The sequence below is a fragment of the Pezoporus occidentalis genome, unplaced genomic scaffold (assembly GCF_034315485.1).
Source record: "Pezoporus occidentalis ecotype Australia unplaced genomic scaffold, CSIRO_AGI_Poc_V1 ctg128, whole genome shotgun sequence".
Lineage (NCBI taxonomy): Eukaryota > Metazoa > Chordata > Aves > Psittaciformes > Psittacidae > Pezoporus > Pezoporus occidentalis.
This window is the reverse complement of record NW_026913082.1, coordinates 15,792-27,438: the sequence shown is the minus strand read 5'-3', so window position 1 is coordinate 27,438 and position 11,647 is coordinate 15,792. Positions and strand designations below refer to the sequence as shown.

The 11,647-nt window shown below is 45.5% G+C and overlaps 1 protein-coding gene across 2 annotated transcripts in view; it reads right to left on the bottom strand.

The window, feature by feature from the left end:
* Positions 1–11,647, bottom strand: part of INTS1 (integrator complex subunit 1) — a 28,563-nt gene that overhangs the window by 15,549 nt on the left and 1,367 nt on the right. For both annotated transcript variants that reach the window (XM_062607952.1, XM_062607953.1), the window contains exons 4-25: positions 11,452–11,589; positions 10,838–10,997; positions 10,362–10,467; positions 9,901–10,087; positions 9,618–9,763; positions 9,177–9,318; positions 8,655–8,831; positions 8,265–8,373; positions 7,561–7,681; positions 6,823–6,900; positions 6,138–6,295; positions 4,909–5,005; positions 4,439–4,530; positions 4,044–4,104; positions 3,463–3,660; positions 3,093–3,222; positions 2,738–2,917; positions 2,501–2,650; positions 1,750–1,929; positions 1,466–1,570; positions 452–619; positions 8–119 (exon numbers count right to left, since the gene is read on the bottom strand). In XM_062607952.1, the coding sequence (XP_062463936.1) occupies positions 8–119; positions 452–619; positions 1,466–1,570; positions 1,750–1,929; positions 2,501–2,650; positions 2,738–2,917; positions 3,093–3,222; positions 3,463–3,660; positions 4,044–4,104; positions 4,439–4,530; positions 4,909–5,005; positions 6,138–6,295; positions 6,823–6,900; positions 7,561–7,681; positions 8,265–8,373; positions 8,655–8,831; positions 9,177–9,318; positions 9,618–9,763; positions 9,901–10,087; positions 10,362–10,467; positions 10,838–10,997; positions 11,452–11,589 (2,995 nt within the window). The remainder of the gene's footprint in view (positions 1–7; positions 120–451; positions 620–1,465; positions 1,571–1,749; positions 1,930–2,500; positions 2,651–2,737; positions 2,918–3,092; positions 3,223–3,462; positions 3,661–4,043; positions 4,105–4,438; positions 4,531–4,908; positions 5,006–6,137; positions 6,296–6,822; positions 6,901–7,560; positions 7,682–8,264; positions 8,374–8,654; positions 8,832–9,176; positions 9,319–9,617; positions 9,764–9,900; positions 10,088–10,361; positions 10,468–10,837; positions 10,998–11,451; positions 11,590–11,647) is intronic.

Sequence of the window (11,647 nt, the reverse complement as noted above, 5' to 3'; positions counted from 1 at the left end):
CACTAACCTTGAGGTGGCCCTAGTGTCAGGAGAATAACCATGGCATGAACCACCAGGATGTGCATAGTGGCTGTTTCCCCACTAGTCCAACGAAGGAACACCTGATCCTGGGATTCTGACTGGGAAAAAACAGGAAAAAAACAAGGATGAACAAAGGCGGGGAGAGAAAGGAGAATGGGATATGTGACATACAGATGAAAGGAGAGCATGATATTGGACAAATTTAGTCAGATCAAAGTCGTCCATCCCCCCAGCCCAGTATCTCCAACAGTGGCCACAAAATTTACTCAAGGAAGTTAAAAAAAGCTTTTTATGACTGGCTCTGATATTATGCCAACATCCAGTTGAGGGAATTCTTGAACCAGATGTGGTTTATACCCACAAAGGGCTTCTCTTTTGTTAACTTGTCTGGTTTCTTTTACCCGCTTAAGACAGGCAGGAAGGCACTCACCCAGCTATACACCTCCTCGCCCTCCTTACTCTGGCGCATGCGTTTGATGTAGCGAGAAAAGATGGAGAGAAGAGCAACAAGCACTGCATCTGACTCAGCACAGTATGAGAGCTTGGAGAAGAGGTGAGACATGATAGTAGAGCGCTCCACGATGAGTCGGGCTACATCCTGCAAGGGGAAGAAATCCCTGAGGTCTTTACTGAACAACACAGCCAGGTTCTCCTGTTCATTGCATCATATTCTCCAGTTTCCATCATCATCCCAGTTAATACCACTCTGAAGATCAATGTGTAAAGTCAAGAGTAGAACTGTCACAACAGGGAAAATGCCAGTGCTTTGCATGCATCTTGTGATAACATTGCAGTGTCCCAGCTGTAGCACAGCTGCATTCTGATGCATCCCATAACAAAGTGATCATTACCCAGTAAAAACATGCATTTCTCTAAAGAAACGGACCTATTGACTCTTATCAGTTAACCTTCTCCATGTATCTAAACAGATCTATGGAGGGGGGAAAAGTACATGAGCCTTAAAAGCAATGAAAAAAAGCACCTGGAGACAGAAAAATGGAAAACCAATAAATTGATAAAAAAATAAATCACCAAAACCTTTAAAAGAGAAAAAAACCCAAAAATTTTGGTGACAGGGAAATGCACAGCCCATCACTACTGTTCCGACTTCCCATTCTCTCCCCAGATACATGAGACTACAGGTTTAGCACCTGCTTGCTCGTGAAACACTGCCAAGTGATGGGTTTCTTTCAAACCACTATTCACTCTTGCATTCCCCATCCGATGGGCAGCTGGACTGGAGGTCATTGCTCCAATATCATTTCATGATATGAAACCAAAGCCACAGGTTACCTTCCAACATGTACACAGTAACGCAAACATGCAGTTACGATTCACATGCTCCCAAAACACTCATCCTGTTGGTACAGCAAGTCACCACTGTCCTGAGACAGGGCAGGTCTCCCCCATGCAACCCCTCTGCCCCAACCACCTGGCCTCTCACCAGCGCCAGGTCATTGTGCTGTCCCTGCTCCTCCACAGGGGCATGCTGGGAGAGGTACACCAGGTAAGCACTGATGGTCTGGGGATCCGTCTCCATGTGGATGGCCTAGAATGAGAATTCCTCTCGTTAGAAATCAAGATTTAATCAAAACAAGCATCAGCATAAGAAAAATTCTTTGTGAGCATATAAACATGTTGATATCGCACGTTTGCTCTGATTCATTTCAGCACGAGTAGGACAAACAGCAAGCTGGTCACTTAACCTTTCCAGCTACTAACACCTACCTGCTGCAAGGCAAGAGCTGTTGTTGCTCTAACACTGTCAAACAGTGGCAGCCTCGGGAGGTCTTTCAGCAGCCACTGATATCCCTGCAGCAGTTCAGAATCACCAGAGTCTTCTTCCATGGGGTGATCTTTCTCCTCTCCATCACGCAGTCCCCCTTCTGACAGCACCAAGGACAGGCCCTGTAGAAGTCACATGGACACAATGGCTGCATTTGAAGCTGCAGCTGGACTACTACTTTCATACTAATACAATAGAAACAAGATTCAAACGTTATGGAGCAATCCGAATCCAGCACATAACAGGTTTCATATCTCAAATAATGTCTTTGCTTGACAGCTACCTCCACTTGAAGTTTCAGTCTTCTCCAAGCATATTCTGTTTGAGCCCTGTGTAATTGTACTTGTCTTGACTATGCTCTAGAACAACAGGCAGTCACCCATTTACACTGCCCATTGGCTCCTGCCAATTACTCCATGGAACACATGATCTGTGAGTCTACACCTGAACTTCACAGGAAACAGCAAAAATCTAGATCTACCTTAAGAAAAGTACTACTTGGCTGTTGAACAGAGAAGGTTTTTGAGCAGTAGGGAGCAGAAGTGCATTTCATGGGGTTTGAAGACTAAGACAAGTTATGAAGAAGGGTGGCATGAAAGAATTTCACTGTGCTGGGTCTTAACTCATAAGAACCTAGGACTCTGCCCTCAGTTTTGGACAAACTTTAGTCAAGAAGATTTTCATTCTGCTCACCTTCATGGCAAGGACTCGTGAGGCCACCTGGGAGGAACTCAAGCGTCGCAGGAAATAGTCAAGCACCTCACAAGTTGTCTGTTCATCTGCTTTGGGACCCAACAGCAAGTCTTGCAGGCGTCCAAGCAGCTGCCTTTGTTTCTGTTGTCTCTGTGGAACAAGAAGTTGGCCTTTCCAGTAAAGTCAAAGCTGGGATGCACAGAAAGGAGGTAACAGAAGTGTTAAGAGAATACTCACCTGGCGTTTCTTGGCACGCTGGTCCTTACTCTCACCCTCCTCCTCTTCTTCACCTGAGGTTGACTCATCAGCAGCATCATGCAGCAGGAATTCACAAAGGCACTGCACGGGTAGGACATCCAAGGAACCCTCGCTGGACTGAACCAGATCTGCCAGCCATGGCATTGACTGTGATGAGGCCTAGGAAGCAGGAGAATAACAATGCAACAGCAGCAGAATATAGATGCAGCACACCGATCACTGAATTCCAGAGCAGTAAACCCCCTTCCCCCTAGCTTCCTTTTGCCCCTCACTCTGCTCACATTTGAGACAAGGGATCAGATCCCAACACAGCCAAGCCATCGAGGCAGCCCACCTGTCTTTGGATGATGTTGAGAAGGAAGTCAGGATGCCGACTGCGGCACAGGAGGTGGCCCAAGCGAAGCGACTGGTTCAGGCTTTTTACCTGCTCCAGGACATGTGGTGGAGGTCTCCGTGGGGGGCCCCTGCCAGAGAAACAAGAAGTTATCCACCATGCAGAATTACCTTCACTCTGGTGTTGATGAGGATCAGTCAATTCAGAAGTGTATGAGTGGGACATGGAGGTGGCAACAGAAGGACAAGGACCTCAGGCTACCAAATCTCAGGGCTCCTCTTGCCCACATTAACCACCCTATGAGCAGTAGCTTCCTGATGAGCATTAACTGGGATTTCATGATGGCACCAGCCGGCAGAAGGTTACTTACTGAGGGTCCAGACTTGTCAGCTGGGACAGCAAGAGGCTGCTGCTCTCTGTAATGGTTTGTTTCGTGGATGCAGCAGCCAGATGACCCTCAAATGCAAGAATCTCCTGTTTTTCTCTCTGTGAGATTTGGAGTTCACGATTGATCATCTCTGTGCGTGTCTCCTCATCCGTCAAGGTACATTGAGGATAGGAATAATTACTGAGAAAATAAGTTGTAAAAGAAAATTATTATCTTGGCTTATTCAAAACTCATGAACCACGGGCAGAAAGTCCTCAGAACCTCAGCTTCCATTAGGCAACATAGAAAGAAACAAGACAGCTTCCCAATGGGGCCAGAGAGACTGAAACCTTTTCAGCAATACACACCACAGTTATCCCTCCCTATTTTAAGTTTTATTCCTTACTTCTAGTATTTCTGTTGGGGGAAAGTACCTTTCCCACTCAAACTGTGGTGCTGCTGCCAGCCACGTTATTTTACATCAGTCCTACTGGAAAGGAATGAGCCAGGTGGCACAAACTTCATGTAGACATAAATGTTTTCAGTGGTGGATTTGACCTATGTAGAGGTTTAACCATACTAACTTGGTCATGACCATTTCCATGAGCATCTTTAGAGAAGGGTACTCCTCCCAGGCAGCCAGACCTGCAGCAGAGAAAACAGCAATCAGGAATACAAGGAAAAAAAGTGAGGGTCTTTATATATATTCAAACACACTCCAAAATGGGAAGACACACAACAAGCTCACTTCAGAACAGCCCACCACACTTCAGAGCACAGGCCACATGATTCCAGCCACAAGGTGGTCTAAACCTCCACACTGTGTATTTTTGCACACACAGGGAATACACAGTTAGTTAACCGTGGTTATCTCATCAACCCAGCACATGCCTTGAACACAGGCATCCAGACTTCAGCAGAAAGCACCTTGGGCAATTTTTGCAGCAGAAATAGTAACCTGATTGATGTCCACACTTACCAATGTTTTCAGGATTGAATGCAGCCACTACCAGCAGGAGAGGCCAGGCTTTCCAGTAGAGGGTAGAAATAGCTAGATTTGGAGGCTGGTACCTGCAAAAGCCATCCACAAATACAAACTGTCAGATCTGGTTACTTAAGCCCACCTCAAGGCTGCTTTTCTCCTTAATCATGCACTGATCTAAAGATTCAGCCTCTTTCAAGAGGGACAGATAGATTCAACTGAAAATATCACGAGCAAAAAGGTCAGAGTCCTTGCAGAGGAAAGCCCATTCTATGAGTCAGGTCTTAATTAGGTCTTAATTGCTCTAGAGAAATTCCCAGCTGAGCAGTGAAAGGTTTCCTCATGACTCTCTTATTACAAACTCAAAAGCAACTCAAAAGCATCTCAAAACCTGTGAGTTAGGACTGTTAGTCACCAAGTGAAAATGAGCTAGATCACAACAAGATTGTCTATGTGATAAGCCTTACCCTGGGGGTAGCTGGATATTCTCTGGGTGGTGGTAAGTGCACAGATTTAAGACTGCATCGATCAGCTGGATTCTTTCTACCCTGAGGACCTCGACATCTGGAGGAGAAGAAAAGACTAAGCAAGTTATTGACCTGTCTACCTGGCTGAAAGTCCTTCAAGAAAAGCATTACAGTATAAGAAAAATTTCACTTCAAGCAACTAGGTTATTGTGGACTTGTTCTCATGATATTACAGGAACAAAACCCAACAACACTTTAAAAAGCAGCAACACTTAAAAGTTGTAAGTCAATATATAAGGATATCGAGCTTTTCAGCTCCAATTTGGTTTAAATTCTTAAGGGCAGGTTTTTTTCCCCAAATGCATCCAATATGATACCTGTTTCAAAACTCAGATAAACTTCTTCACATAAGCAGTAAATCTGCTAGGAACTTCTGGGGCTCAGAGGAACTAAAAATGCTATTCAACTTTGTTGCAAGTTTTCAGACTCACTCCAACTCCAATTCTTCCAGTATCTGAAATGGTGCAGCATTTAATATGCTATGCTGAGAGACTGGACATACTTCCACAGCAAAGTCTAGTTCATTCCACTTGCACCGGATTAGACTTTGCTATTAACCAGTGAGCACTAAGAGCACGTAAAATGCTTTAGAATCAAACTCTGACACAAACACATGTAACTCAACTGAATGAGCTCCAAGGATGACAGGACAAATGCTGAATGAATTCATAACAGGGGTTAAGAGTTAAGGTTGCTTTTGTAACTGCTGTTCTGTAACAGTGTTTGAATGGAATTATGAGGAGCATGCTATATGTAGGTTAATTACCTTAACTTCCAACCCTTTCATTTTGCATGGCCTAAAAATTTCTACTCATTTTACAGTATGTCTAAAGGACTAAACTGAATTTTTAGATGTTAACTCCAAGCTTTGGGTGGTTATTCACAGTCCTTCATCCTCAACACAACCAATAATTTCCCCAACACTCCATGACACAAAATTAGAAACAGAGAGAGACAGCAGTAGAAAATAAGAAGCTTCTCTAGTGAGAGAGCAACAGCAACATGTGCCTGGCTTTGAGCCAAATGCTTAGCCACCCCGACTAAAACATGCTTTAGGTGGTGCAAAGGCTCTCTGGTATGTGATAGGAGCTACCACAGCCAGCTGTGGCAATAACAGGACATGAAGACAGGAGAAACCACTTGCTGACTGGAGATTTATGCAGTCTTACCATCTGCTTGCACAGCCGCAGCCCGCTTCACCAAGTGGTCAGCGAGCTCCATAGCATCCGCAGGGCCAAGAGGAAGGTCCCGCGACAAACCGATCACCAGGATCCGCATCAGGGTGTCTTCAAGGATGGGCACCTCGGAGCAGAGGCGAAGGAAGAAGCTGCATGAGACATGAAACATCAATCAGGTTTCTTTTGACAGCAGTATGAGGGCTCCTGAAACACTCCACAGACCCTAGAGCTCATCTGAGCAGAAGAGAAATCACAGCTTAGTTCACAATCCCTTCCCAAGTATCCAGCTCCAAATGCAACTGCCTGAAACAAACTGCGTTATGGAATATTGCTCACATTGCCTCGTACCTCTACATTTCAGCCTGCTTGAGTCTGAGCTTCCTAACATTACCCCAGTAAAGCAGACAGCACAGGATGGCCCTTCTCACAATTACAGCATCAAGATACAGAATAGCCTGGCACAGGGAATAGGAATAAAGGAGGAAGAGGATCAGATGGAGAATGGAGCAACATCCCTCAATCTTAAGGCAATGTAACAGATGAAGAAAATCTAAGCATAGTTCCAAGTCTTACTAACACAGAGCTATATAAGGAACACCAGAAAACACCCATTCCTCTGCCTCCAGCTACAGCAGCTCCATGCCAGTACCCAGCTATGGGTGGAGAAAGCACTCACTTGCGGTCACTCTCAGGGGGCCAGTTGTCCCATTTGTAGTAAGTTTCTGGCTGTTCTGTGAAGAGCACCTTGTGAAGGCTGTAGAAACGAAGTGGACAGTAAACATGATCTGTGTGATTCTCAAACACACATTCAGCAGCCCAGTCTCCCCAGACTCCTGCTACTGCTTCCCATCTTACACATGAAGGAGCCCCCTCAGATAATCTAGTCTAGCAAAAGCAACAACATGAATCATAACAGAGAGGACTGCACAGTATGGGCATTCAGCTTTTATACTTTCAATAACACATCCCACTTGCTATTAATTCTGGCTTGACCTGCTACTGTAATGCCTTGTGCCAAGAGCCCAGGATACAAGCTGTCTGCCAGAAGCAGGCAGGAAAGACACCACTACCTATGGAGCCTACAACCATACAGCCTGAAAAAGAACAGCAGACAAAGGAACAAGGAGTCCACAGGGATCATGCTTCGTCAGGAAACTGGAAATTCCCTATTGGGTGGACCCAAATAATTCAAATCAGAAATATTTTTCATTATATATTTCTGGTAAGAGGATGGATCTGCAGAGGGGGAGACAGTCCCAGTATAAACGCTGCTAAAACAGTTTCTGTTCCCTGTCTGACAGGAGGAGAGAAATCCAACCAAACCCTGGCATACACATGGCTTTTCACAAAATGTCATACACTGTTGGGAAAGGAACTGCCTATGCATTGCAGATCACCAAGCTGTGTTTCTTACCAGTGCACATAGTCCTTTGGAGCCAGCTTGCTGATAGATGGAACGACCGTATGAAGCCACCAGACAGCATCTCGTTGGATAGCAGCAATCTGGTTCTGGAAAGAGCGCAGCACTTCCAGGTCTGAAAAACAGCCAGGTTACAAACTACACATGTATGAAGAGCATCTTCAAGAGCCAAGCAGGAGAGGGTGGCTGTTTTAAGAGCAGATAGTAACCAGGGCTCTGAAGCATCAACAGTAAACTGGGGAGAGGTATAGTGGGACAGCCTTGAGTATCCCAGCACTGACACCACACATACTTTGCTTTTGGATGCATGGTGCAACAAAACCACAAGATGTAGCATGGACAAATTAAGTGTAATACCCAGGCAGTCACATCAGTGCCACCCCAAAGGTCTGTCTTCTCAGCATTAAATACTCAGTAATCCTAATGGCTGCCCCTCCAGGCTTGAGGCCTCTTCCTACACAGTTCCCTTTCCCCAGCCTCTCAACAACTACTTCCATAGATACAAGAATCACCCAACCATGGAAATGTCACATTCCCCAGCTCTGTCAGTCTCAGGATGATAGCAAGCACCCCCATGCTTCTGTTTAGAATGGAGACTTTCACCTCTTCCTAACCCTAGATGCAATGTTCCCCAACCTCAGGGGGAGGTATCTACTAAGCTGCCCATCTTCAGAAGGAACCTAAGTTGTTCTACTTACTCTTTTTTTCTCCTTTGTCCCAAGCAATTCCAGCCTCCTTCACTTGGGCTGTAATACCAAGCATCATGGAGACAGCTAGCAGATCAGTTATGTGGATGACAAATCGCTCCTTAAAAAAAGAAAAGATGAATTGAGCCAATAATATCCAAAGCTGCCTTCTGGAAAAGTGTTTTGTCATGCAAGACTATGATCATGGATGTTTGAAAATGGGATATGGAAGCAATGCTACAAGACACACAAATATTGACTCACTCAGGTAACAAAGAACAAAAGAAAGAGCAGCCAGAAAAGCAGCTACAGAAGAGCCCAGTACACCACTGGTACACCCAGCAGCACAGCAGTCAGTACACCACTGGTACACCCAGCAGCACTAGGGTCAAACAGTGGTACCTTAAACTCCATTTCTGCATACTGGGCCTCTTTGCGTTCCTGCATCAGACCCAGACAGAAGGCCTGGAAGTTGATCTCATGCTTTGTCTGTTTGATGATCTCTCGCAGCAGAGCCCGTGAAGCTCGCAGGTAATCGTCCTTAGTGGTCAAAAGATCCTGGAACACCATTGCTAGGTACTAAGGCCATACAGAAAGAGAAAACTTTCAGTGAATTGTAAGGTATCTTCATCCACAAAATAAAATGACACAAGAAAACAGTTCCTGTCCTCGAGACCCCCAGGGAACTGTAATAACCATTCTCTCATGCAACTTCATTACCCCAAGGTTGGTCACCCAGAATGTGGGAGTTAGAAAATACCCATGTACATTTATTCCTGACAAGCATAATAATGTAAATTTCAAAACAGTACAATACAGATCTCACAGTTGCATGTGAAAAGATTTCATTTGAGACTCAAACCAACTAAATCTCTCCGGTGGGGCTCTGGGAGTACCATCAGTCACACAAGACCCTACACCTACCTTTGGAGCTTGCTCTGAGCTATGCTGAAGCACAGTGTACAGGATCTGCATATTGTTGGGGTTTCTTGCATTTGACAGTTCGTTGAAAATCACAAACTTGATTGTGGTGCCCAGGTTATCCCTGTGTGCATTCAGCAGCTCTCTGCAATGGAAGACCAGAGCTATCAGAGCTGATGTTTCATTGCAGCTAGACCCACTGTTTTGATTTCTCTTTGAAGTATTTAGCACATGAAAGTGAAAAGGATGGAGCAGCACATATGTCCAGCAATATTAAAGGATTACAAAGATTTCCAGGCCACTGAAATCCATTTAAATGTCACACACAACACCCTGCGGTCCAAGCTGGTATTTAAAACCACTCTGCAGAGACACTGAGCCCACCAGGGCCCTGGGCACATCTTCCAGAGTGCTTCCCTTCCTGTTACAGTCCCAGTCACTCACCTGACACACAGCATGTAGTGGTTGAGAAGGACTTTCGGCTTGAGACGAATTTTGATCAGGTTGGAGATAACATCCATGTCCTCTGAGCTGTGGGTGTTGCAGTTCATACACACTGACATCAGCAAGTCCTGAGCTGGCTTGGTCAACTGCAAAGAAAGAACAGAAAGGCTATTGTCACTTACCATTACAGCTCAGAAACTTATGCAGTGTACAGTATGCAGCCCTCCTGGATTCCAGACCAGGTCCAGAAGAGTTGTGCTGCTTCAACAGCTTATATCCTTACCTTTGGATTCTGCAGCCACATCTCCAGCCTCTGCACAGCCGTCTGTCGCACCTCTTTGTAGCCACAGGTTGCTGTTAGCAGTCGAAGGAGGTTCCTGGAGACATTGTCCATTGGCTGGCGCCGGTTGAGTTGGTCCCGCAGCATGTCTAGGACATATTCCTCCACACTCTCTGCGAGGTCTTCATACCTGGGCCACACAAACTGCCTTTTATTCGCTTCCACAGAAGTCAACGCAATCACACTTTGCTATGTTCAGAGATAAGCATCCTTTCTTGTTTGTGGTACACGTTACGAAGTCTACTCTTTTCTCCTACAACCAGTTTTATCTGATGCTTAACATCCTCTAGCAAGTGCCATGGGACAGATAGTGCAAAGGAGCTCCCTGTTGCAGCACTGCAGGAGTGGGTGAGCACAGACAGATCTGCCACACAGCTACATCAGAAGAGCAAGAAGCACTGTACCTGGGCATGAGCTGGCCTGCCTGCTCCGGGCTCATTTTCTCCTCTGCAATCAGCAGCTCACTCTGGCTATCTTCCTCCTCTGTCATGGAAGGGTGTGGGCTGCTTCCTAAGAGAGACCAGCACACAGCATGCTTCATAAGACAACTCCTTTTTCTACAGAGCACTCGCTCATGCTCTCATGTGTTTAGCTTCTTCCAAGGATCCCCTTCAGCAGCACTTAAGGAAGCCACAATTAGTTGCTTCCTCACACTATACCACACACACAGAAGCACATTCCCCAGACCTCTTTCACTGCCTGCCCTCAAACGTCCCCAGGAAATGAAAGAGCCCCAAAGAGAGGAAAAGCAATGCCTGGAACTCAAAGTCTATTTCATCTGACACCATCAAGTAACAAACTATTCTACCAGTCAATAAGCTCACCAGGCTCCGTGCTCTCCCCACCCCTCCCTGCTCTTGCTTCCCAAACACCTTCTTACCAGCACTAAGGTCCCCTCCGCTACGTCCAACTTCTCCATGCAAGAGCATGCTCTTAGGAGGCATCTTTGTGTTAAAAGCTGTTTGGATGTTATCCACAAACATCTTGCAGTGAGGGCTGTCCACCCAGATGCGCTCCCCAAGGGAGTCCTCAATGTAAACCTGCAGAAGAGATCACAAACCATGCTCAAGCTGTTATTTTTACTGATTAATCAAAGGAGTACTTGTGAGCTTCCCCAGATTTTATTTACTTCCAATATACAGCTGCAAAGTAGGAAATCAGCATAACCACTGCACGAATGGAAAACAGATCAGATGACTGCAAGAAAGCCACATAAGAGCAAAAAGATCCCAACCATCACAACCCAAATTCTACAGGCATCAACCCTCTCAAGCAACACAGCTGATTAATCCTTAGCAAAGATTTTACAGCTTCTACAGCCAAAATGTAGAAGCTGGTCTTTCAAAAGCTTAGCCTTTTAAATTAATGGGCTGGTTTAATTCCTACAGACAAATTAGAAGACCCTGCAACACTTGTATTTCCCAACTCTCGCTGGTTTTACCCAGTCTGCCCACCACTGCCTCAGCCCAGCAGAAGCACCCTTGGTTCAATAACCTTGACAAAGATCTCCGGCCAGTTCTCATCCTCTTCATAAGCTGCCATCAGAAGGTTGCAGGCCAAGACAGACACAAGGCTATTCCCTTTGGCTTTGAAGTTGATGGAAGCATCTCTTCGGAGCAGACTGCACAGTGCCTGGAATACCATCCACAAAATTAAAGTAATAATCAAGCCCTCAAGCAAGAAAGCATAC